Genomic DNA, 25,987 nt, shown 5'->3' on the forward strand with positions numbered 1-25,987 from the left:
TGTCTCTCTCTCTCTCCCTCGCTCACTTTGTCTCTCTCTCTCTCTCCCTCGCTCACTTTGTGTCTCTCTCTCCCTCACTTTGTGTGTCTCTCTCTCTCTCTCCCTCGCTCACTTTGTGTGGCTCTCTCTCGCTCACTTTGTGTCTCTCTCTCTCTCTCTCTCTCTCTCTCACTCACTTGTGTCTCTCTCTCTCTCTCTCTCTCTCTCACTCACTTGTGTCTCTCTCTCTCTCTCGCTCACTTTGTGTGGCTCTCTCTCTCTCGCTCACTTTGTGTGGTTCTCCCCCCCCGTCCCCCCGTCCCCCCTCTGCTGTCTGTCCAGAATGTGGTACTTAATATTTCAGTGAAGTGGTGTTCCGTACCCCTCCTCTCACCCTGTGCCAACCAGTGTGTGAGTCCATGCCCTGGGCTGTTGTTACCTTGAGGGTTATTTCACAGTGTGTCTCTCTGATTAACATATGACTGTCTCTGTCAGTGACATATGGTCGTGTTGCGGTTTATCTAATCTTTTTAAGGCCAATAACATTGTAATAGTCCCTTCTGTCAGTGACCGAGACAGCTTGTAATTCCCCGTCACCCGCCCCTAGAGGGAGCCGTGTGACGGCAAGGCAAGTACGACATCATCAAGGACATTCACACTTGGCTTGCACTCCACGCCATGGTTCACCCACCAGTGGGCTTCGGTATACTACACACACATTCAGAGACGTGAGCGCACACACACACAGACGCGCAGACACACACACACACACACACAGATGCAAAATCATTGCCATACATGCACACGGAGGGATGGTTAGTGTCAACCCCCTCCTGTGCTGGTTAGTGTGAGTCCTCTGGGTTGTGAAGGAGGGACTATGGAGGAGGATCAGAGGTGTGTATCTGTGGAACTCAAGGTCACTGACAAAGTGAAGTGGAGAAGTGGAGACGTGCACACAGACTTCACCCTTTCTCACTGTCTCCCCCCCTCTCTATCCTCTCACTGTCTCCCTGCCCCTCTATATCCTCTGACTCTCTCCCCCCCTCTCTATCCTCTCACTGTCTCCCTCCCCCTCTCTATCCTCTGACTCTCTCCCCCCCTCTCTATCCTCTCACTGTCTCCCTCCCCCTCTCTAACCTCTGACTCTCTCCCCCCCTCTCTATCCTCTCACTGTCTCCCTCCCCCTCTCTATCCTCTGACTCTCTCCCCCCCTCTCTATCCTCTGACTCTCTCCCCCCCTCTCTATCCTCTCACTGTCTCCCCCCCCACCCTCTCACTCTCTCCCTCCCCCTATATCCTCTGACTCCCCCCCCCTCTCTATCCTCTGACTCCCCCCCCTCTCTATCCTCTGACTCCCCCCCTCTCTATCCTCTCACTGTCTCCCTCCCCCTCTCCATCCTCTCACTCTCTCCCTCCCCCTCTCTACCCTCTGACCCCCCCCTCTCTACCCTCTGACTCCCCCCCCTCTCTATCCTCTGACTCCCCCCCTCTCTATCCTCTGACTCCCCCCCTCTCTATCCTCTGACTCCCCCCCTCTCTATCCTCTCACTGTCTCCCCCTCTCTATCCTCTCACTGTCTCCCCCTCTCTATCCTCTTACTGTCTCCCCCTCTCTATCCTCTCACTCTCTCCCTCCCCTCTCTATCCTCTCACTCTCTCCCTCCCCTCTCTATCCTCTCACTCACACCCTCCCCTCTCTATCCTCTCACTCTATCCCTCCCCTCTCTATCCTCTCACTCTCTCCCTCCCCTCTCTATCCTCTCACTCTCTCCCTCCCCCTCTCTACCCTCTGACTGTCTCCCCCCCCTCTCTACCCTCTGACTCTCTCCCTCCCCCTCTCTACCCTCTGACTCTCTCCCTCCCCCTCTCTACCCTCTCACTCTCTCTCTCCCCCTCTCTATCCTCTCACTCTCTCCCTCTCTATCCTCTGACTGTCCCCCCCCCCCTCTGTACACTCTGACTCTCTCCCTCCCCCTCTCTACCCTCTGACTGTCCCCCCCCCTCTCTATCCTCTGACTCTCTCCCTCCCCCTCTCTATCCTCTGACTGTCCCCCCCCCCCTCTCTACCCTCTGACTGTCCCCCCCCCTCTCTACACTCTGACTCTCTCCCTCCCCCTCTCTATCCTCTGACTGTCCCCCCCCCCCCTCTCTACACTCTGACTCTCTCTCTCCCTCCCCCTCTCTATCCTCTGACTGTCCCCCCCCTCTCTACACTCTGACTCTCTCCCTCCCCCTCTCTATCCTCTGACTCTGTCCCCCCCCCTCTCTACACTCTGACTCTCTCCCTCCCCCTCTCTACCCTCTGACTCTGTCCCTCCCCCTCTCTCTCCTCTCACTCTCTCCCTCTATCCTCTGACTCTCTCCCTCCCCCTCTCTCTCCTCTCACTCTCTCCCTCCCGTCTCTGTCCTCTGACTCTTTCCCTCCCCCTCTCTATCCTCTGACTCTCCCTCCTCCTCTCCCTTCTGACTGTCTCCCTCCCCCTCTCTGCCCATCTTTCTCTGTCTGTCTCTCTGTCGCGCTCTCTCTTGCTGTCTGTCTCTCTGGCGCGCTCTCTCTTGCTGTCTGTCTCTCTGTCGCGCTCTCTCTTGCTGTCTGTCTCTCTGTCGCGCTCTCTCTTGCTGTCTGTCTCTCTGTCGCGCTCTCTCTTGCTGTCTGTCTCTCTGTCGCGCTCTCTCTTGCTGTCTGTCTCTCTGTCGCGCTCTCTCTTGCTGTCTGTCTCTGTCGCGCTCTCTCTTGCTGTCTGTCTCTCTGTCGCGCTCTCTCTTGCTGTCTGTCTCTCTGTCGCGCTCTCTCTTGCTGTCTGTCTCTCTGGCGCGCTCTCTCTTGCTGTCTGTCTCTCTGGCGCGCTCTCTCTTGCTGTCTGTCTCTCTGTCGCGCTCTCTCTTGCTGTCTGTCTCTCTGTCGCGCTCTCTCTTGCTGTCTGTCTCTCTGGCGCGCTCTCTCTTGCTGTCTGTCTCTCTGGCGCGCTCTCTCTTGCTGTCTGTCTCTCTGGCGTGCTCTCTCTTGCTGTCTGTCTCTCTCTGTTGTAATTAGCTGGTGTATTTGCTGTAGTAAATATATATGGCAGATTTAATAATCACAGCCATTTAAAGTGCATTACAGCTCACATATACTTGCGTCTGTGTCCATTGTCTAGGTTTTTGAAGGGGGATTTATGAGCTGTTTGTGCGGTAGAGGCGTCAGTGAGAATGAGTTCAAGGTGAATCTGTCTGTGTGTCAGCTGTCGTGTCTCATCACTGATGCAGGCTGACTTGTGTGTGTCATCACTGATGCAGGCTGACTAGTGTGTGTGTGTGTCATCACTGATGCAGGCTGACTTGTGTGTGTGTGTGTGTGTGTGTGTGTGTGTGTGTGTCATCACTGATGCAGGCTGACGTGTGTGTGTGTGTGTGCGTGTGTGTGTGTGTGTGTGTGTGTGTGTGTGTGTGTCATCACTGATGCAGGCTGACTAGTGCGTGTGTGTGTCTCATCACTGATGCAGGCTGACTAGTGTGTGTGTGTGTGTCATCACTGATGCAGGCTGACTAGTGTGTGTCTCATCACTGATGCAGGCTGACTAGTGTGTGTCTCATCACTGATGCAGGCTGACTAGTGTGTGCCTCATCACTGATGCAGGCTGACTAGGGTGTGTGTCTCATCACTGATGCAGGCTGACTAAGGTGTGTGTGTGTCTCATCACTGATGCAGGCTGACTAGGGTGTGTGTCTCTCATCACTGATGCAGGCAGACTAGGGTGTGGGTGTGTGTCTCTCATCACTGATGCAGGCAGACTAGGGTGTGTGTGTGTGTCTCATCACTGATGCAGGCAGACTAGGGTATGTGTGTGTGTCTCATCACTGATGCAGGCAGACTAGGGTGTGTGTGTGTGTGTCTCATCACTGATGCAGGCTACGTGTGTGTGTGTCTCATCACTGATGCAGGCTGCGTGGTGTGTGTGTGTCTCATCACTGATGCAGGCTGCGTGGCGTGTGTGTGTCTCATCACTGATGCAGGCTGCGTGGAGCGTGTGTGTCTCATCACTGATGCAGGCTGCGTGGCGCGTGTGTGTCTCATCACTGATGCAGGCTGACTAGGGTGTGTGTGTCTCATCATTGATGCAGGCTGACTAAGGTGTGTGTCTCTCATCACTGATGCAGGCTGACTAGGGTGTGGGTGTGTGTCTCTCATCACTGATGCAGGCAGACTAGGGTGTGTGTGTGTGTCTCATCACTGATGCAGGCAGACTAGGGTGTGTGTGTGTGTCTCATCACTGATGCAGGCAGACTAGGGTGTGTGTGTGTGTCTCATCACTGATGCAGGCAGACTAGGGTGTGTGTGTATGTCTCATCACTGATGCAGGCTGCGTGTGTGTGTGTCTCATCACTGATGCAGGCTGCGTGGCGTGTGTGTGTCTCATCACTGATGCAGGCTGCGTGGCGCGTGTGTGTCTCATCACTGATGCAGGCTGCGTGGCGTGTGTGTGTGTGTCTCATCACTGATGCAGTGTGTGTGCGCGTCATCACTGCCGACCTTCACGGCCAGGAGAATAGAGAGAGGTCAGAACCGCCCCGGAAGAATAACACACACACACTTTCAGAGAATAGCGCAATCCCTCTCTCTCGCTCCCTTTTTTCACACACACACCCACACCCTCTCATAAACTCTCTAGGTCACTCTCACAGAGCATTATATAGTTGTAACCACGAATGCCAAGGTGTTCTTTACCGTTGCTGTAAATATTATTATAGAAACAGTACCGTGGTTTGGCCAGTAGAGGTCACTCATACTCCACGCATCATCATTACATGGGTGGCACGTTTCTCCTCTCTGTCGCGCTCTCTCTTGCTGCCTGTCTCTCTGGCGCGCTCTCTCTGTTGCGCTCTCTCTTGCTGTCTGTCTCTCTGTTGCGCTCTCTCTTGCTGTCTGTCTCTCTGGCGCGCTCTCTCTTGCTGTCTGTCTCTCTGTTGCGCTCTCTCTTGCTGTCTGTCTCTCTGTCGCGCTCTCTCTTGCTGTCTGTCTCTCTGTTGCGCTCTCTCTTGCTGTCTGTCTCTCTGGCGTGCTCTCTCTTGCTGTCTGTCTCTCTGTTGCGCTGTCTCTTGCTGTCTGTCTCTCTGGCGTGCTCTCTCTTGCTGTCTGTCTCTCTCTGTTGTAATTAGCTGGTGTATTTGCTGTAGTAAATATATATGGCAGATTTAATAATCACAGCCATTTAAAGTGCATTACAGCTCACATCTACTTGCGTCTGTGTCCATTGTCTAGGTTTTTTAAGGGGGATTTATGAGCCGTTTGGACCACTGTATACACTACATGACCAAGAGTATGTGGACACCTGCTTGTCGAAAATCAAATTCCAACATCATGGGCATTAATATTGAGTTGGTCCCCCCTTTGCTGCTATAACAGCCTCCACTCTTCTGTGAAGGCTTTCCACTAGATGTTAGAACATTGCTGCAGGGACTTGCTTCCATTCAGCCGCAAGAGCATTAGTGAGGTTGGGCACTGATGTTGGGGCGTTTTAGGCCTGGCTCGGAGTCGGCGTTCCGATTCATTCCAAAGGTGTCCGATGGGGTTGAGGTCAGGACTCTGTGCAGGCCAGTCAAGTTCTTCCACACCGATCTCGACAAACCATTTCTGTATGGACCTACGGTTTGTGCCCAGGGGGCATTGTCATGCTGAAACAGGTAAGGGCCTTCCAAAACTTTTGCCACAAAGTTGGAAGCATAGAATCGTCTAGAATGTAATTGTATGCTGTAGTGTTAAGATTTCCCTTCACTGGAACTAAGGGGCCCAAACCATGAAAAACAGCCAAAGACCTTTATTCCTCCTCCACCAAACTTGTGCATTGGGGCAGGTAACATTCTCCTGGCATCCGCCAAACCCAGATTACTCTGTCGGACTGCCAGATGGTGAAGCATGATTCATCACTCCAGAGAACGTGTTTCCACTGCTCCAATGGCGGCGAGCTTTACACCACTCCAGCCAACGCTTGGCATTGCGCATGGTGATCTTAGGCTTGTGTGCGGCTGCTCGGCCATGGAAACAGTTGTTCCGACGAACAGCCTCTGACGTTGCTGCCAGAGGCAGTTTGGAACTTGGTAGTGAGTGTTGCAACGGAGGAGCATTTTTACACGCTTCAGCACTCGCCGTTCCAGTTCTTCACAATAACAGTGCTAACAGTTGACCGAGGCAGGGCAGGAATCTGACAGACTGACTTGTTGGAAAGGTGGCATCCTATGACGGTACCATGTTGAAAGTCACTGAGCTCTTCAGTACGGGCCGTTCTACTTCCATTGTTTGTCTATGGAGATTGCATGGCTGTGTGCTCGATTGTATACACCTGTCAGCAACGGGTGTGGCTGAAATATCCGAATCCACTCATTTGAAAGCGTGTCCACATACTTTTGTATATGTAGTGTATATACAACTAGTTGAATGATTTAGAAAGTAATTCAGTTTAACACTTGACAAGTGTGTGATTTTAAGGAGATCTCGTAAGGTTATGTACATGTAAGGACAACATAAGGGTTAAATAAATGACTGTAGAGCTGCATTGTGAGACTGAGATTTGGTTGGAGGTGGTTTGAAGTGGTCTGTTTCTGAGCATAGAGGTAAAAACAAGTCATTTTCTGCTCACAAAGCTTTTAGTATGCTTTTGTTATGTTTTAGGACTTGTGAATCTTAGCAAAATAATTTGGAGAAATACATGTATATCTGCCTACTAATTCAACTTTATATAACTTAATAGTTTAGACTTTTTCCAAAGATGAATCATTTCCCAGAGTGACTTTTAGTCAGGTGACATTAACATCCCATCACGTAACAATCAGGCAAGCTGAACTATGGTGGAAATGACAAATATATCTCCTCATTTTATCAGCATTTATTTTTTTGATGTGTTATATATTTTGTCATTTGAACGTCCTTTATAAGTTGACATATCTGTCATGTATGTCAGGGGAGGAATACTTACATGCAGGGACACTGTTCAGACACCAGGGGTGCGCAAGTGAGCACAGTTGTAGCCCTTCCCCTAATCCCTCCTCTCCAGCCTGGCCCTCCCACATCCTGCCCCATCTCCCCCTCTCCCTGCCCCCGCTCCCCCCCCTCCCTGCCCCACCCAGCCATCTGGTGCTTGGCTCCACACACTGCCAGGAATCCATTTTCCCTGTTTCCTTTCAGAAAGAAAAACAGGATGAAGGGGCTCTTTCAGTCCGAGGTTACCCTGGAAACCCCCTGTTCTTTCTCTCTTTAACACACACACACACACACACCGGGACATAATGTGGACATTTCAACTTTAAAGGGACCAAGTCCATGTCAGCTGCTGTTCTGTCCTTCTGTTAAGTTTAGACAAAGACCTCAGGCTTCTCTTACCCCCCCCCCCCCCCCCCCCTCCCCCTCCCCTCTCTCTCCTCCCTTTCCCTTTAAACTATGAGAGTTAGCTTCAAACTTTTAGACAACTTAATTTGCAAATGGAAAGCATAAGGCTTCCTGTCTGAACATATTGAATTAAGGTTGTGAAGTTGAAGAGTTTGTAAACCAGAACAAAATTGATTGTGTGTATGGTAGAAGCGTAAGAATGTGAGGAGCCTTTGTCCAAACGTTACGTGACACCTGAAACCCTCCCGCCTTCTAGCTGGGCAGAAACTCAGGGTGGAGGAATGTTGTATGGAAAACAGTTGTGTTGAAGTTATATAAAGATGAGTGCAGTTCTCCCAGCTGGCCAGTAGAGGTGTGTCATGAGCCACTGTTTCCTCCATAGGCACGTAATGGGCTCTGTCATCTGTAAGCTTTCAGAGTAAAAATAAATAATTTACCACTCCCCGCATAGTGAGAGAATGAAAGAGGAAAATATATGGCAGAAAATGTAGCTTTTCTCTGAAAGTGTGTAGTGTAGCTCGGCCACTAGACAGATCAAACTGGGTTCAGAATAGAAATGGAAGTTGGATACAAGCTGTCTTTCTCTCTGCCGTGGTTTTTTCCGGCTCCCTACTTTGTGTCTTTCTGTTTCCACACTGTGTCTTTTCTCGCTCCAAGCCAGCGAGCCGTCACCACCTCACACAGATTTTAGCCTTTTAAGGAGTGAGGGAGTGCGAGGGAGGAGGATGAGGGGGAGTGAAGGACAGACTCAGGTCTGGTGACTGATAAACAGTCTCCTCTTTGTACAGATTGAGAGACGGATGGACACACACACTGACACGCAGACTACTCCATGACTTGACACCCCTCGTCCTTCCTCTTCTCCTTAATCTTCTTCTCCTTCCTTCCTTCCTTCCTTCCTTCCTTCCTTCTCTCTTTTGATAAGCAGCAGGAGATAGATTTGTAGCTGAACAATATTGAAAAGACTTAAAAGCATGTGTACACACACACACACCTCAGTGCCAGACAGCTGTTGGAAAGGCAGGGGGTTGTGTTGGGGGTAGCCAGGGAGAGGCAGGGGGCTGTGGTGGGGGTAACCAGGGGGAGGCAGGGGGCTGTGGTGGTGGTAACCAGGGGGAGGCAGGGGGCTGTGGTGGGGGTCACCAGGGAGAGGCAGGGGGCTGTGGTGAGGTTCACCAGGGGAGGCAGGGGGCTGTGGTGGGGGTCACCAGGGAGAGGCAGGGGGCTGTGGTGAGGGTCACCAGGGAGAGGCAGGGGGCTGTGGTGAGGTTCACCAGGGAGAGGCAGGGGTCTGTGGTGAGGGTGAGTAGAGGGAAATCAGAGGTCCCCTTTGTGCAGGTGGGGAAAATAGAACTACAGCATGTACTATATTGTGTGTTTGTGTGTTTGTTCATGGACCTTCCAAGTGTATGTGTGTGTTTTCCCTCTGTCATGGCGACCATGGCTCCTCATCTGGGTGTAATGTGAGTGCTGTGTTCTCAGTAGCCAGTAGGGGTGCCATTGCACCATAAATGACAGGAGTGGTGTGTGAGCACCCATTTTAACCCTCAGCCTAGGACTTGTTTAACCCTGAGCCAGGGACCTGTTTAACCCTGAGCCTAGGACCTGTTTAACCCTCAGCCTAGGACTTGTTTAACCCTGAGCCTAGGACCTGTTTAACCCTGAGCCTAGGACCTGTTTAACCCTCAGCCTAGGACTTGTTTAACCCTGAGCCTAGGACCTGTTTAACCCTGAGCCTAGGACCTGTTTAACCCTGAGCCTAGGACCTGTTTAACCCTGAGCCTAGGACCTGTTTAACCCTGAGCCAGGGACCTGTATAACCCTGAGCCAAGGACCTGTATAACCCTGAGTCAAGGACCTGTTTAACCCTGAGTCAAGGACCTGTTTAACCCTGAGCCTAGGACCTGTTTAACCCTGAGCCAAGGACCTGTTTAACCCTGAGCCTAGGACCTGTTTAACCCTGAGCCTAGGACCTGTTTAACCCTGAGCCAGGGACCTGTTTAACCCTGAGCCATGGACCTGTTTAACCCTGAGCCAGGGACCTGTTTAACCCTGAGCCTGGGACCTGTTTAACCCTGAGCCTAGGACCTGTTTAACCCTGAGCCAAGGACCTGTTTAACCCTGAGCCAAGGACCTGTTTAACCCTGAGCCAAGGACCTGTTTAACCCTGAGTCAAGGACCTGTTTAACCCTGAGTCAAGGACCTGTTTAACCCTGAGCCTAGGACCTGTTTAACCCTGAGCCAAGGACCTGTTTAACCCTGAGCCAAGGACCTGTTTAACCCTGAGCCTAGGACCTGTTTAACCCTGAGCCTAGGACCTGTTTAACACTGAGCCTAGGACCTGTTTAACCCTGAGCCTGGGACCCGTTTGGCCCTCAGCCTGGGACCCGTTTGGCCCTCAGCCTGGGACCCGTTTGGCCCTCAGCCTGGAACCCGTTTGGCCCTCAACCTGGGACCCGTTTGGCCCTCAGCCTGGGACCCGTTTAACCCTCAGCCTGGCACCCGTTTAACCCTCAGCCTGGCACCCGTTTAACCCTCAGCCTAGGACCCGTTTGGCCCTCAGCCTGGCACCCGTTTAACCCTCAGCCTGGCACCCGTTTAACCCTCAGCCTGGCACCCGTTTAACCCTCAGCCTGGCACCCGTTTAACCCTCAACCTGGGACCCGTTTGGCCCTCAGCCTGGGACCCGTTTAACCCTCAGCCTGGCACCCGTTTAACCCTCAGCCTGGCACCCGTTTAACCCTCAGCCTGGCACCCGTTTAACCCTCAGCCTGGCACCCGTTTAACCCTCAGCCTAGGACCCGTTTAACCCTCAGCCTAGGACCCGTTTAACCCTCAGCCTAGGACCCGTTTAACCCTCAGCCTAGGACCCGTTTAACCCTCAGCCTAGGACTCGTTTGGCCCTCAGCCTAGGACCCGTTTTACCCCTGCCTAGGACCCGTTTAACCCTCAGCCTAGGACCCATTTAACCCTCAGCCTAGGACCCGTTTAACCCTCAGCCTAGGACCCGTTTAACCCTCAGCCTAGGACCTGTTTAACCCTCAGCCTAGGACCCGTTTAACCCTCAGCCTAGGACCTGTTTAACCCTCAGCATATGACCCGTTTTATGAATTATTGATGACGTCATCATCATAGGAAAGCTTATCTGGGGTGTTGCTCTGATTTGTCTAGAGCACATCACACACTCAGATTAGATCTGTCTCTCTCCCTCTCTCTCCTCTCTCAATTCAATTCAAGGGGCTTTATTGGCATGGGAAACATGTGTTAACATTCCCAAAGCAAGTGAGGTAGATAATATACAAAAGTGAAATAAACAATAAAAATTAACAGTCAACATTACACATACAGAAGTTTCAAAACAATAAAGACATTACAACACTGTATATATACATATATAATATGACATTTGTAATGTACAAATGGTTAAAGTACACATGGGAAAATAAATAAGCATAAATATGGGTTGTATTTACAATGATGTTTGTTCTTCACTGGTTGCCCTTTTCTTGCACACTGTGGTATTTCACCCAGCAGATATGGGAGTTTTTCAAAATTGGATTTGTTTTCGAATTCTTTGTGGATCTGTGTTATCTGAGGGAAATATGTCTCTCTAATATGGTCATACATTGGGCAGGAGGTTAGGAAGTGCAGCTCAGTTTCCACCTCATTTTGTGGGCTGTGAGCACATAGCCTGTCTTCTCTTGAGAGCCATGTCTGCCTACGGCGGCCTTTCTCAATAGCAAGGCTATGCTCACTGAGTCTGTACATAGTCAAAGCTTTCCTTAATTTTGGGTCAGTCACAGTGGTCAGGTATTCTGCCGCTGTGTACTCTCTGTGTAGGGCCAAATAGCATTCTCGTTTGCTCTGTTTTTTTGTTAATTCTTTCCAATGTGTTAAGTAATTATCTTTTTGTTTTCTCATGATTTGGTTGGGTCTAATTGTGCTGTTGTCCTGGGGCTCTGTTGGGTGTGTTTGTGTTTGTGAACAGAGCCCCAGGACCAGCTTGCTTAGGGGACTCTTCTCCAGGTTCATCTCTCTGTAGGTGATGGCTTTGTTATGGAAGGTTTGTGAATCGCTTCCTTTTAGGTGGTTGTAGAATTTAACGGCTCTTTTCTGGATTTTGATAATTAGTGGGTATCGGCCTAATTCTGCTCTGCATGCATTATTTGGTATTCTACGTTGTACACGGAGGATATTTTTGCAGAATTCTGCGTGCAGAGTCTCAATTTGGTGTTTGTCCCATTTTGTGAAGTCTTGGTTGGTGAGCGGACCCCAGACCTCACAACCATAAAGGGCAATGGGCTCTATGACTGATTCAAGTATTTTTAGCCAAATCCTAATTGGTATGTTGAAATTTATGTTTCTTTTGATGGCATAGAATGCCCTTCTTGCCTTGTCTCTCAGATCGTTCACAGCTTTGTGGAAGTTACCTGTGGCGCTGATGTTTAGGCCAAGGTATGTATAGTTTTTTGTGTGCTCTAGGGCAACAGTGTCTAGATGGAATTTGTATTTGTGGTCCTGGTGACTGGACCTTTTTTGGAACACCATTATTTTGGTCTTACTGAGATTTACTGTCAGGGCCCAGGTCTGACAGAATCTGTGCATAAGATCTAGGTGCTGCTGTAGGCCCTCCTTGGTTGGTGATTGGCATGGGAAACGTGTTAACATTGCCAAAGCAAGTGAGGTAGATAATATATCTCTCTCTCTCTGTCTCTCTCTCTCGTCTCTCTCTCTCTCTCGTTGAAATATGACTCAGATATAACATGTTCTCTTCTGAAGTATTCATATTAACACAACCTCTCTCTCTGTGTCTCTTTAGTTAAGAAGGACCAGGAGGGAGTGGAGGAGAAGAAGATGACTAAGAAGGTGAAGGAGCTGAAGGTGTTGGACTCCAAGTCCTCCCAGAACCTCTGTAAGTGTCTGAACACTTCCCCTGATCTGACCGACTCTCAGGGTTCCAATGCAGCAAGCAGTCAGTCTGTGTTGGGCTGAGGGTGGTATGTGTTGGGCTGAGGGTGGTATGTGTTGGGCTGAGGGTGATGTGTGATGGGTGGTTGGGTGATGGCTGCACGTGTTAGGTGATGGGCCGTGTGTGTTTCAGCCATCTTCCTGGGCTCGTTCCGTATGCCCTACGAGGAGATTAAGAACGTCATCCTGGAGATCAACGAGAAGCTGCTTTCGGAGTCCATGGTGCAGGTACAAATCTGTGTGTGTCTGTGTCTCTGTCTGCCTCTCTGTGTCTCTGTCTGTGTCTCTGTCTGTGTCTCTGTCTGTGTCTCTGTCTGTGTCTCTGTCTGTGTCTCTGTGTCTCTCTGTCTGTCTCACTCTGTCTGTCTCTCTGTCTCTCTCTCTGTCTGTCTCTCTCTCTGTCCCTCTGTATGTCTGTCTGTCTGTCAACATGCGTTCGAAATACGGTGTTGTGTATGTGTGTGTTTTGTTTAGTCAAATGTTGTATTCGTCCTGTATGTAAATAAATGTTCTGTGTGTGTAGAATCTGATCAAGCAGTTGCCAGAACAGGAGACGCTGAATGTTCTGGGGGAGATGAAGGATGAGTATGAAGACCTGGCAGAGGCCGAGCAGTTTGGAGTCGTGGTGAGAACTCACACACATGCTGTTGTCTGACTTAACTACTAAGAGCTGGAGAGAACCACGTGGCCGACTGGAAAATGAAGCGCTACTAAGCTCTGATTGGTCTGAATCAACCACAGTGTTAGACATGGCCTGAATCAACCACAGTGTTAGACATGGCCTGAATAAACCACAGTGTTAGACATGGTCTGAATAAACCACAGTGTTAGACATGGCCTGAATAAACCACAGTGTTAGACATGGCCTGAATCAACCACAGTGTTAGACATGGCCTGAATCAACCACAGTGTTAGACATGGCCTGAATCAACCACAGTGTTAGACATGGTCTGAATCAACCACAGTGTTAGACATGGCCTGAATCAACCACAGTGTTAGACATGGCCTGAATAAACCACAGTGTTAGACATGGTCTGAATCAACCACAGTGTTAGACATGGCCTGAATAAACCACAGTGTTAGACATGGCCTGAATAAACCACAGTGTTAGACATGGCCTGAATCAACCACAGTGTTAGACATGGCCTGATTCAACCACAGTGTTAGACATGGCCTGAATCAACCACAGTGTTAGACATGGCCTGAATCAACCACAGTGTTAGACATGGCCTGAATCAACCACAGTGTTAGACATGGCCTGAATCAACCACAGTGTTAGACATGGTCTGAATCAACCACAGTGTTAGACATGGTCTGAATAAACCACAGTGTTAGACATGGTCTGAATCAACCACAGTGTTAGACATGGCCTGAATAAGCCACAGTGTTAGACATGGTCTGAATAAACCACAGTGTTAGACATGGCCTGAATAAACCACAGTGTTAGACATGGCCTGAATCAACCACAGTGTTAGACATGGTCTGAATCAACCACAGTGTTAGACATGGCCTGAATCAACCACAGTGTTAGACATGGCCTGAATAAACCACAGCGTTAGACATGGTCTGAATCAACCACAGTGTTAGACATGGCCTGAATAAACCACAGTGTTAGACATGGCCTGAATAAACCACAGTGTTAGACATGGCCTGAATCAACCACAGTGTTAGACATGGCCTGAATAAACCACAGTGTTAGACATGGTCTGAATAAACCACAGTGTTAGACATGGCCTGAATAAACCACAGTGTTAGACATGGCCTGAATAAACCACAGTGTTAGACATGGCCTGAATAAACCACAGTGTTAGACATGGAATAAACCACAGTGTTAGACATGGAATAAACCACAGTGTTAGACATGGAATAAACCACAGTGTTAGACATGGCCTGAATAAACCACAGTGTTAGACATGGCCTGAATAAACCACAGTGTTAGACATGGCCTGAATAAACCACAGTGTTAGACATGGCCTGAATCAACCACATTGTTAGACATGGCCTGAATCAACCACAGTGTTAGACATGGCCTGAATAAACCACAGTGTTAGACATGGTCTGAATAAACCACAGTGTTAGACATGGCCTGAATCAATCACAGTGTTAGACATGGCCTGAATAAACCACAGTGTTAGACATGGTCTGAATCAACCACAGTGTTAGACATGGTCTGAATAAACCACAGTGTTAGACATGGTCTAAATAAACCACAGTGTTAGACATGGAATAAACCACAGTGTTAGACATGGCCTGAATAAACCACAGTGTTAGACATGGCCTGAATCAACCACAGTGTTAGACATGGCCTGAATAAACCACAGTGTTAGACATGGTCTGAATAAACCACAGTGTTAGACATGGCCTGAATCAACCACAGTGTTAGACATGGCCTGAATAAACCACAGTGTTAGACATGGCCTGAATAAACCACAGTGTTAGACATGGTTTGAATAAACCACAGTGTTAGACATGGAATAAACCACAGTGTTAGACATGGTCTGAATAAACCACAGTGTTAGACATGGCCTGAATAAACCACAGTGTTAGACATGGCCTGAATCAACCACAGTGTTAGACATGGCCTGAATAAACCACAGTGTTAGACATGGTCTGAATAAACCACAGTGTTAGACATGGCCTGAATCAACCACAGTGTTAGACATGGCCTGAATAAACCACAGTGTTAGACATGGCCTGAATAAACCACAGTGTTAGACATGGCCTGAATCAACCACAGTGTTAGACATGGCCTGAATCAACCACAGTGTTAGACATGGCCTGAATCAACCACAGTGTTAGACATGGTCTGAATAAACCACAGTGTTAGACATGGCCTGAATAAACCACAGTGTTAGACATGGCCTGAATCAACCACAGTGTTAGACATGGTCTGAATAAACCACAGTGTTAGACATGGTCTGAATCAACCACAGTCTTAGACATGGCCTGAATAAACCACAGTGTTAGACATGGCCTGAATCAACCACAGTGTTAGACATGGCCTGAATCAACCACAGTGTTAGACATGGCCTGAATCAACCACAGTGTTAGACATGGTCTGAATAAACCACAGTGTTAGACATGGCCTGAATAAACCACAGTGTTAGACATGGTCTGAATCAACCACAGTGTTAGACATGGTCTGAATAAACCACAGTGTTAGACATGGCCTGAATAAACCACAGTGTTAGACATGGCCTGAATAAACCACAGTGTTAGACATGGTCTGAATCAACCACAGTGTTAGACATGGCCTGATTCAACCACAGTGTTAGACATGGTCTGAATAAACCACAGTGTTAGACATGGCCTGAATAAACCACAGTGTTAGACATGGCCTGAATAAACCACAGTGTTAGACATGGCCTGAATCAACCACAGTGTTAGACATGGTCTGAATAAACCACAGTGTTAGACATGGTCTGAATCAACCACAGTCTTAGACATGGCCTGAATAAACCACAGTGTTAGACATGGCCTGAATAAACCACAGTGTTAGACATGGCCTGAATCAACCACAGTGTTAGACATGGCCTGAATCAACCACAGTGTTAGACATGGTCTGAATAAACCACAGTGTTAGACATGGCCTGAATAAACCACAGTGTTAGACATGGTCTGAATAAACCACAGTGTTAGACATGGTCTGAATCAACCACAGTGTTAGACATGGCCTGAATAAACCACAGTGTTAGACATGGTCTGAATAAACCACAGTGTTAGACATGGCCTGAATAAACCCTACTGAGCCTACTCAAACACTACCAGCAATATGATCCTGCCCGTCCCACTTTAAAGGAAACATCATGTATAAAGGCTTTATAGAGCATTCATAAGTGCAAAAAGCTGTCATAAGCACATAAACGATGCTTCACAAACCATCTATAACACACTCCTTGTGTGTGTCATGGTCCCCTCTCTCCTCTCCAACCCTCCCTCTTCCCTCTCCAACCCTCCTCTCTCTCCCCTCTCCAACCCTCTCTCCAACTCTCTCCCCTCTCCAACTCTCCCCGCTCCAACTCTCTCCCCGCTCCAACTCTCTCCCCGCTCCAACTCTCTCCCCGCTCCAACTCTCTCCCCGCTCCAACTCTCTCCCCTCTCCAACTCTCTCCCCTCTCCAACTCTCTCCCCGCTCCAACTCTCTCCCCTCTCCAACTCTCTCCCCTCTCCAACTCTCTCCCCGCTCCAACTCTCTCCCCGCTCCAACTCTCTCCCCGCTCCAACTCTCTCCCCTCTCCAACTCTCTCCCCTCTCCAACCCTCCCCTCTCGCCAACCCTCCCCTCTCCTCTCTCCAACTCTCTCCCCTCTCCAACTCTCCCCTCTCTCCCCTCCAACCCTCCCCTCTCTCCCCCTCAGATGTCGACAGTGAAGCGTCTGAAGCCCCGGCTGACGGCCATCTTGTTCCGGCTGCAGTTTGAAGAGCAGCTGAACAACATCAAGCCGGACGTGGTGTCCGTGACGGCGGCCTGCGAGGAACTGAAGAAGAGCACCACCTTCTCCCAGCTGCTGCAGATCATCCTGCTGGTGGGCAACTACATGAACGCTGGTTCCCGCAACGCCAAGGCCTTTGGATTCAGCATCAGCTACCTCTGCAAGGTGAGAGACACGTCATGGCTCTACAGTGCTACTATTTTACTCGCTTGTTAGAAAAACTAGATTAGTTGGAATTTTAATTTAGGAGCACCAGTCATTTCTTCACTGTACCGCGGCCCCTGAGAGCCATGGAGAATACACACAGAGCCCTACTGCAAATATTATTCATTGTGCTCCTAAATTTCCGTGTGCTCCTAAATTTGTCAATTTAGGCACACGTGTGCCTTGTAGAAAATGGTCAGCGTAGAGCCCTGCATGTACATAACCACGCACAAAGAGAGACACATGCATATCTACAGGCAGTGTGTGTAACAGGGTAAACATGTATTTAATAAGCCAACGCTGCGTTAAAGGTTTTAAAAAGGGGTGTACTTTAGAATCTGCCCTTTGTCCAATCAGCTGCGGGACACCAAGACAACTGACCTGAAGCAGACTCTCCTGCACTTCCTGGCTGACGTGTGTCAGGAGCAGTACCCCGACGTCCTGACGTTCCCAGACGAACTCGTTCACGTAGAGAAGGCTAGCCGAGGTAACCATGGACTCCACCTAACACCTACCCTCAGAACTAAACACTAGTACCAATACTCTCACACACTTGTTTCCTCTCCTCATCCCTGTTTCCTTTCATGACACACTGACCTGCCCCCTCTAACCCCTGTCTCAGTGTCGGCTGAGACCCTGCAGAAGAACCTGGTGCAGATGGGCTGTGCGTTGAAGACTCTGGACAAAGATCTGGAGACCTTCCCTCCTCCACAGAGTGATAGGGACATGTTTGTGGAGAAAATGACTATATCCTTTACTACTGCAAATCAAATTTATTTATATAGCTCTTCTTACATCAGCTGATATCTCAAAGTGCTGTACAGAAACCCAGCCTAAAACCCCAAACAGCAAGCAATGCAGGTGTAGAAGCACGGTGGCTAGGAAAAGGCCAAAACCTAGGAAGAAACCTATAGAGGAACCAGGCTATGAGGGGTGGCCAGTCCTCTTCTGGCTGTGCCGGGTGGAGATTATAACAGAACATGACCAAGATGTTCAAATGTTCATAAATGACCAGCATTGTCAAATAATAGGTCTGGGACAGGTAGCACGTCCGGTGAACAGGTCAGGATTCCATAGCCGCAGGCAGAACAGTTGAAACTGGAGCAGCAGCACGGCCAGGTGGACTGGGGACAGCAAGGAGTCATCATGTCAGGTAGTCCTGAGGCATGGTCCTAGGGCTCAGGTCCTCTGGGATGAGAGGGAGAGAGAGAGAATTAGAGGGAGCATACTTAAATTCACACAGGACACCGGATAAGACAGGATAAGTACTCCAGATATAACAAACTGACCCTATGCTTATGTGTTGGTGGTGTGTGGTGGTGTGTGTAGCTCTGTGTTGGTACTGTATATATCTGTGTGTTGGTGGTGTGTATAGCTCTGTGTGTTGGTGGTGTGTATAGCTCTGTGATGATGGTGTGTATAGCTCTGTGTGTTGGTGGTGGTGTGTAGCTCTGTGTTGGTACTGTATATATCTGTGTGTTGGTGGTGGTGTGTGTAGCTCTGTGTGCTGGTGGTGGTGTGTGTAGCTCTGTGTGCTGGTGGTAGTGTGTGTAGCTCTGTGTGCTGGTGGTAGTGTGTGTAGTTCTGTGTGCTGGTGGTGGTGTGTGTAGCTCTGTGTGCTGGTGGTAGTGTGTGTAGCTCTGTGTGCTGGTGGTAGTGTGTGTAGCTCTGTGTGCTGGTGGTGGTGTGTGTGTATCTTTGTGCTGGAGGTGGTGTGTGTGTATCTTTGTGCTGGAGGTGGTGTGTGTGTATCTGTGTGCTGGAGGTGGTGTGTGTGTCTCTGTGTGCTGGAGGTGGTGTGTGTGTCTCTGTGTGCTGGAGGTGGTGTGTGTGTCTCTTTGTGCTGGAGGTGGTGTGTGTGTGTGTGCTGGAGGTGGTGTGTGTGTGTCTCTGTGTGCTGGTGGTAGTGTGTGTAGCTCTGTGTGCTGGTGGTGGTGTGTGTAGCTCTGTGTGTTGGTGGTGTGTGTATAGCTCTGTGTGTTGGTGGTGGTGTGTATAGCTCTGTCTGTACTGGAGGTGGTGTGTGTGTATCTTTGTGCTGGAGGTGGTGTGTGTGTATCTGTGTGCTGGAGGTGGTGTGTGTGTCTCTGTGTGCTGGAGGTGGTGTGTGTGTCTCTTTGTGCTGGAGGTGGTGTGTGTGTCTGTGTGCTGGAGGTGGTGTGTGTGTCTCTGTGTGCTGGAGGTGGTGTGTGTGTCTCTGTGTGCTGGTGGTGGTGTGTGTAGCTCTGTGTACTGGGGGTGGTGTGTGTGTCTCTGTGTGCTGGAGGTGGTGTGTGTGTCTCTTTGTGCTGGAGGTGGTGTGTGTGTCTGTGCTGGAGGTGGTGTGTGTGTCTCTTTGTGCTGGAGGTGGTGTGTGTGTCTGTGCTGGAGGTGGTGTGTGTGTCTCTGTGTACTGGGGGTGGTGTGTGTAGCTCTGTGTACTGGGGGTGGTGAGTGTAGCTCTGTGTGCTGGGGGTGGTAAGTGTAGCTCTGTGTACTGGGGGTGGTGTGTGTAGCTCTGTGTACTGGGGGTGGTGAGTGTAGCTCTGTGTGCTGGGGGTGGTGAGTGTAGCTCTGTGTGCTGTGGGTGGTGAGTGTAGCTCTGTGTACTGGGGGTGGTGTGTGTGTAGCTCTGTGTACTGGGGGTGGTGTGTGTAGCTCTGTGTGCTGGGGGTGGTGAGTGTAGCTCTGTGCTGGGGGTGGTGAGTGTAGCTCTGTGTGCTGGGGGTGGTGTGTGTAGCTCTGTGTGCTGGGGGTGGTGAGTGTAGCTCTGTATGCTGGGGGTGGTGTGTACAGCTCTGTGTACTGGGGGTGGTGTGTGTAGCTCTGTGTGCTGGGGGTGGTGTGTGTAGCTCTGTGTGTTGGTGGTGGTGTGTATAGCTCTGTCTGTACTGGAGGTGGTGTGTGTGTATCTGTGTGCTGGAGGTGGTGTGTGTGTATCTGTGTGCTGGAGGTGGTGTGTGTGTCTCTTTGTGCTGGAGGTGGTGTGTGTGTCTGTGTGCTGGAGGTGGTGTGTGTGTCTCTGTGTACTGGGGGTGGTGTGTGTAGCTCTGTGTACTGGGGGTGGTGAGTGTAGCTCTGTGTGCTGGGGGTGGTAAGTGTAGCTCTGTGTACTGGGGGTGGTGTGTGTAGCTCTGTGTACTGGGGGTGGTGTGTGTAGCTCTGTGTACTGGGGGTGGTGAGTGTAGCTCTGTGTGCTGTGGGTGGTGAGTGTAGCTCTGTGTACTGGGGGTGGTGTGTGTAGCTCTGTGTGCTGGGGGTGGTGAGTGTAGCTCTGTGCTGGGGGTGGTGAGTGTAGCTCTGTGTGCTGGGGGTGGTGTGTGTAGCTCTGTGTGCTGGGGGTGGTGAGTGTAGCTCTGTATGCTGGGGGTGGTGTGTACAGCTCTGTGTACTGGGGGTGGTGTGTGTAGCTCTGTGTGCTGGGGGTGGTGTGTGTAGCTCTGTGTGCTGGACGTGGTGTGTAGCTCTGTGTGCTGGACGTGGTGTGTGTAGCTCTGTGTGCTGGACGTGGTGTGTGTAGCTCTGTGTGCTGGACGTGGTGTGTGTAGCTCTGTGTGCTGGACGTGGTGTGTGTAGCTCTGTGTGCTGGACGTGGTGTGTGTGTCTCTGTGTGCTGGACGTGGTGTGTGTAGCTCTGTGTGCTGGACGTGGTGTGTGTAGCTCTGTGTGCTGGACGTGGTGTGTGTAGCTCTGTGTGCTGGACGTGGTGTGTGTAGCTCTGTGTGCTTGACGTGGTGTGTGTAGCTCTGTGTGCTGGGGGTGGTGTGTGTAGCTCTGTGTGCGGGAGATGGTGTGTGTGTCTCTGTGTTGCCAGGCTGTGTACTCCTTAATACTGTACCTCACAGCTTTGTGGCCAGTGCTAAAGAGCAACATGAGAAGTTGGAAATGATGCATAACAACATGGAGAAGCAGTACTCCGACCTGGGGAACTACTTTGTGTTCGACCCTCGCAAGATTTCTGTCGAAGAGTTCTTCGGTGACCTCAACAACTTCAAGAACATGTTCCAGGTGAGTTTGAGCATTGGCAACCTGAAGGCAGAAAACAGAATGTGCTCCCACCTCATTACACACAAGTTAATGATAAACACATGTTCTCCTCACCTGTTTGTCTAAATGACATTGACTGTTAGTGGGAAGGTACCGTCTACAGGTATTCCTTATCAGTTAGTGCCATGTAGTACTAGGTAATGCCAGGTAGTTCTGTTAGTGTCTTTTAGTATCTGTTATTATCTGTTAGTATCTGTTAGTATAAGTATCAGGTAGTTCCAGGTAAATCATTTTGTATCAGTTTGTTCCAGGTAATTCAGTTAGTATCAGTTAGTATTGGTATCAGGTATATAATTTACTATCAGTTAGTATCAGGTAGTACCAGGTAGTGAAATGCTTACTTACGAGCCCTTAACCAACAATGCAGTTTAAAGATAATACCCCCCAAAAGTAAGAGATAGAATAACAAATAATTAAAGAGCAGCAGTAAATAACAATAGCGGGGCTATATACAGGGGGTGCCGGTACAGAGTCAATGTGTCAATGTGGAGGCTATATACAGGGGGTACCGGTACAGAGTCAATGTGTCAATGTGGAGGCTATATACAGGGGGTACCGGTACAGAGTCAATGTGTCAATGTGGAGGCTTTATACAGGGGGTGCCGGTACAGAGTCAATGTGTCAATGTGGAGGCTATATACAGGGGGTGCCGGTACAGAGTCAATGTGTCAATGTGGAGGCTATATACAGGGGGTACCGGTACAGAGTCAATGTGTCAATGTGGAGGCTTTATACAGGGGGTGCCGGTACAGAGTCAATGTGTCAATGTGGAGGCTATATACAGGGGGTACCGGTACAGAGTCAATGTGTCAATGTGGAGGCTTTATACAGGGGGTGCCGGTACAGAGTCAGTGTGTCAATGTGGAGGCTATATACAGGGGGTACCGGTACAGAGTCAATGTGTCAATGTGGAGGCTTTATACAGGGGGTGCCGGTACAGAGTCAGTGTGTCAATGTGGAGGCTTTATACAGGGGGTGCCGGTACAGAGTCAGTGTGTCAATGTGGAGGCTATATACAGGGGGTACCGGTACAGAGTCAATGTGTCAATGTGGAGGCTTTATACAGGGGGTGCCGGTACAGAGTCAGTGTGTCAATGTGGAGGCTTTATACAGGGGGTGCCGGTACGTATGTGTCAGGTAGTATTAGTGCCAGGGAGTACAAGGTAGTTCATGTAGTATCAGTTAGTGTTAGTATCAGGTAGTACCAGTTAGGGGTGGTGCTAACTGGTACTACCTGATACTAATACTATCAGGCAGTTTGTTGTATCAGTTAGTGTTAGTACCAGGTATATCATTCAGTATCAAGTAATACCAGGTGGTATCAGTTAGTACCAGTTAGTATCAGGTAGTAACAGTTAGGGGTGGTGCTAACAGGTACTACCTGATACTAATACTATCAGGCAGTTTGTTGTATCAGTTAGTGTTAGTACCAGGTATATCATTCAGTATCAGGTAATACCAGGTGGTATCAGTTAGTACCAGTTAGTATCAGGTAGTACCAGCCAGCTGGTCTGCGCATGATCTGAGGATGTGGCTAAGGATGCCATCTGGGCCGGCAGCCTTGCGAGGGTTAACACGTTTAAATGTTTTACTCACATTGGCTGCGGTGAAGGAGAGCCCGCAGGTTTTAGTATTGGGCCGTGTCAGTATTGTCCTCAAAGCGAGCAAAGTTGTTGTATAGTTGGTCCGCGACGGGCCTGATTTTCTTTTTGTAATCCGTGATTGACTTTAGACTCTGCCAACTACCAGGTAGTTCAGTGTCTTAGCCGTTGACTGAACTACCAGGTAGTTCAGTGTCTTAGCCGTTGACTGAACTACCAGGTAGTTCAGTGTCTTAGCCGTTGACTGAACTACCAGGTAGTTCAGTGTCTTAGCCGTTGACTGAACTACCAGGTAGTTCAGTGTCTTAGCCGTTGACTGAACTACCAGGTAGTTCAGTGTCTTAGCCGTTGACTGAACTACCAGGTAGTTCAGTGTCTTAGCCGTTGACTGAACTACCAGGTAGTTCAGTGTCTTAGCCGTTGACTGAACTACCAGGTAGTTCAGTTCGTAGCAGGTAGTACTAGGTAGTATCAGTTAGTATTAGTATTTCATAGTGTTATTACTAGGTAGTATCACTTAGTATTAGTATCAGGTAGTGTTATTACCAGGTAGTATAATTTAGTATTAGTATCAGGTAGTGTTATTACCAGGTAGTATCAGGTAGTGTTATTTCCAGGTAGTATCAGTTAGTATTAGTATGTCGTAGTGTTATTACTAGGTAGTATCACTTAGTATTAGTATCAGGTAGTGTTATTACCAGGTTATATCAGTTAGTATTTGTATCAGGTCGTGTTATTACCAGGTAGTATCAGGTAGTGTTATTTCCAGGTAGTATCAGTTAGTATCAGTACCAGGTAGTATTAGTACCAGGTAGTGATATTACCAGGTAGTATCGGTTAGTATTAGTATCAGGTAGTGTTTTACCGGGTAGTATCAGTTATTATTAGTATGAGTTAGTGTTATTACCAGGTAGTATCAGTTGGTATTAGTACCAGGTAGTGTTATTACTTGGTAGTATCATTTAGTATTAGTATCAGGTAGTGTTATTACCAGGTAGTATCAGTTGGTATTAGTACCAGGCAGTGTTATTACAGATGCTGGTTATCTTGTTTTGCTGGCTCTTGTTTTGCTGGCTATCTTGGCAGAGGGCCAACTATTGTTTCTCAGTCACACACACTTTCTTGTACACACACATCCACTCACACACACACATGCACTCTCATACACACACACGTCTCTGTCCATGTCCCCTCAGCAAGCGGTGAAGGAGAATGCGAAGAGGAGGGAGTCAGAGGAGAAGATCAGGAGAGCCAAGCTGGCCAAGGAGAAGGCTGACAGAGAGAAAGAGGAGAAACAGAAGAGAAGCCAACAACTGGACCTCAACGCAGGTCAGTGCCTGTGGGAGAGGAGTGGGTCAGAGTGCCTGTGGGAGAGGAGTGGGTCAGAGTGCCTGTGGGAGAGGAGTGGGTCAGAGTGTGGGTGTGGATGAAGGCTGTTTTGGGAACTGAACTTCTCCTTGATACCAGTTGGGGGCAGTCGGAGCCCACTGTGCTACTAGATCTGTGTGTGTGTGTGTGTGTGTGTGTGTGTCTCCAGTGATCCACAGCAGTCCTGAGAAAAGAGCGAGTGAAGGAGAGAGACAAGATAAAGATATGGAGGAGACAGTAGTCTGCCTGTATCATCCACTCATTCAGTCACAGTCATTGTTGGAACAAGGGATTTATATCCGAGAAGAACAAGAAATAGTGAATTTAAATCCACAAACACGTTTTCTCTCTCTGAGTCAGATTCATAAAAAAGACTGGGATAGCAACCATCTTATCCTGTCTTACACAGCCTCACACAGCCTCATGCTGAAACACGTACAAACAGACCACAAATAATTTTTGCTCGTTTCCTACACCCTCTCCCTCTCTCTGACCTACTTTCTGAACATCCCTCCTCTTTTTGGCTCCAGTTTGTCTCTCTTGGGACTTCACAGTTTGAGTCATCACAATTCCTCTCTGCCACAGTGCTGTGTGCCAGTGTGTGTGTGCCAGTGTGTGTGTGTCAGTGTGTGTGTGTCAGTGTGTGTGTGTCAGTGTGTGTGTGTCAGTGTGTGTGTGTCAGTGTGTGTGTGTCAGTGTGTGTGTGTCAGTCAGTGTGTGTGTGTCAGTCAGTGTGTGTGTGTCAGTCAGTGTGTGTGTGTCAGTCAGTGTGTGTGTGTCAGTCAGTGTGTGTGTGTCAGTCAGTGTGTGTGTGTCAGTCAGTGTGTGTGTGTCAGTCAGTGTGTGTGTGTCAGTCAGTGTGTGTGTGTCAGTCAGTGTGTGTGTGTCAGTCAGTGTGTGTGTGTCAGTCAGTGTGTGTGTGTCAGTCAGTGTGTGTGTGTCAGTCAGTGTGTGTGTGTCAGTCAGTGTGTGTGTGTCAGTCAGTGTGTGTGTGTGTGTGTGTCTGTGAGTGTGTGTGTCTGTGAGTGTGTGTGTCTGTGAGTGTGTGTGTCTGTGAGTGTGTGTGTCTGTGAGTGTGTGTGTCTGTGAGTGTGTGTGTCTGTGAGTGTGTGTGTCTGTGTGTGTGTGTGTGTCTGTGAGTGTGTGTGTCTGTGAGTGTGTCTGTGAGTGTGAGTGTGTGTGTGTGTCTGTGTGTCTGTGAGTGTGTGTCTGTGAGTGTGTGTGTGTGTCTGTGAGTGTGTGTGTGTGTCTGTGAGTGTGTGTGTGTGTGTGTGTCTGTGAGTGCGTGTGTGTCTGTGAGTGTGTGTGTGTCTGTGAGTGTGTGTGTGTGTCTGTGAGTGTGTCTGTGTCTGTGAGTGTGTGTGTGTGTCTGTGAGTGTGTGTGTGTCTGTGAGTGTGTGTGTGTCTGTGAGTGTGTGTGTGTGTCTGTGAGTGTGTGTGTCTGTGAGTGTGCCTGTGAGTGTGTGTGTGTCTGTGTGTGCTTGTGAGTGTGTGTGTGTCTGTGTGTGCCTGTGAGTGTGTGTGTGTCTGTGAGTGTGTGTGTCTGTGAGTGTGTTTTTCTGCGTGTGTGTGTGTCTCTGTCGTGTGTCTCTGTCGTGTGTGTGTTTGTGTGTGCGCATCATCTCTTTCACCCACATTGTCTCTTTCTCCTGATGAGGTTTTCCAGCTGCCTGTTCTTTCCTCCCTCTATTTTCTTCTACCTCTCTTTATTTCAAGCCTTTCCCATCTTTCTTTTTAAAGGTGCACTATGCTGAAATCTCTATGCCATTTCTTGGTTGCTAAAATTCTAATAATAAGTTTGTGAAAAAACTAGCAAATGTATAGTGTAGGGAATCATTGTAGTGTAGGGAATCATTGTAGTGTAGGGAATCATTGTACCATCTGAACTCTGTAAAATATATTTTCAGCTGTTCAAAGCTGGTGTCCAAAACAAAGTAAAATATGCAAAAACCAAACTTTAGCACCGGAAGTATAGAAATAGCATACATAGAACAGATCTTAGACTTGCTTTCAATGAGAATGACAGATCTATAACTCACAACTCTATGTG

The 25,987-nt window shown here is 49.0% G+C and overlaps 1 protein-coding gene across 3 annotated transcripts in view; it reads left to right on the top strand.

Moving 5' to 3' along the window:
• LOC110504416 (protein diaphanous homolog 1) overlaps positions 1 to 25,987 on the top strand; it is a 191,138-nt gene that overhangs the window by 140,120 nt on the left and 25,031 nt on the right. For all 3 annotated transcript variants that reach the window (XM_090219486.1, XM_090219487.1, XM_090219488.1), the window contains 8 exons: positions 12,158 to 12,250; positions 12,440 to 12,534; positions 12,830 to 12,931; positions 16,664 to 16,903; positions 17,300 to 17,429; positions 17,565 to 17,689; positions 20,765 to 20,929; positions 23,766 to 23,898. In XM_090219486.1, coding sequence (XP_090075612.1) covers positions 12,158 to 12,250; positions 12,440 to 12,534; positions 12,830 to 12,931; positions 16,664 to 16,903; positions 17,300 to 17,429; positions 17,565 to 17,689; positions 20,765 to 20,929; positions 23,766 to 23,898 — 1,083 coding nt within the window. The remainder of the gene's footprint in view (positions 1 to 12,157; positions 12,251 to 12,439; positions 12,535 to 12,829; positions 12,932 to 16,663; positions 16,904 to 17,299; positions 17,430 to 17,564; positions 17,690 to 20,764; positions 20,930 to 23,765; positions 23,899 to 25,987) is intronic.

This window comes from Oncorhynchus mykiss, chromosome 25 (genome assembly GCF_057628025.1).
Source record: "Oncorhynchus mykiss isolate SJ-2025 chromosome 25, ASM5762802v1, whole genome shotgun sequence".
NCBI lineage: Eukaryota > Metazoa > Chordata > Actinopteri > Salmoniformes > Salmonidae > Oncorhynchus > Oncorhynchus mykiss.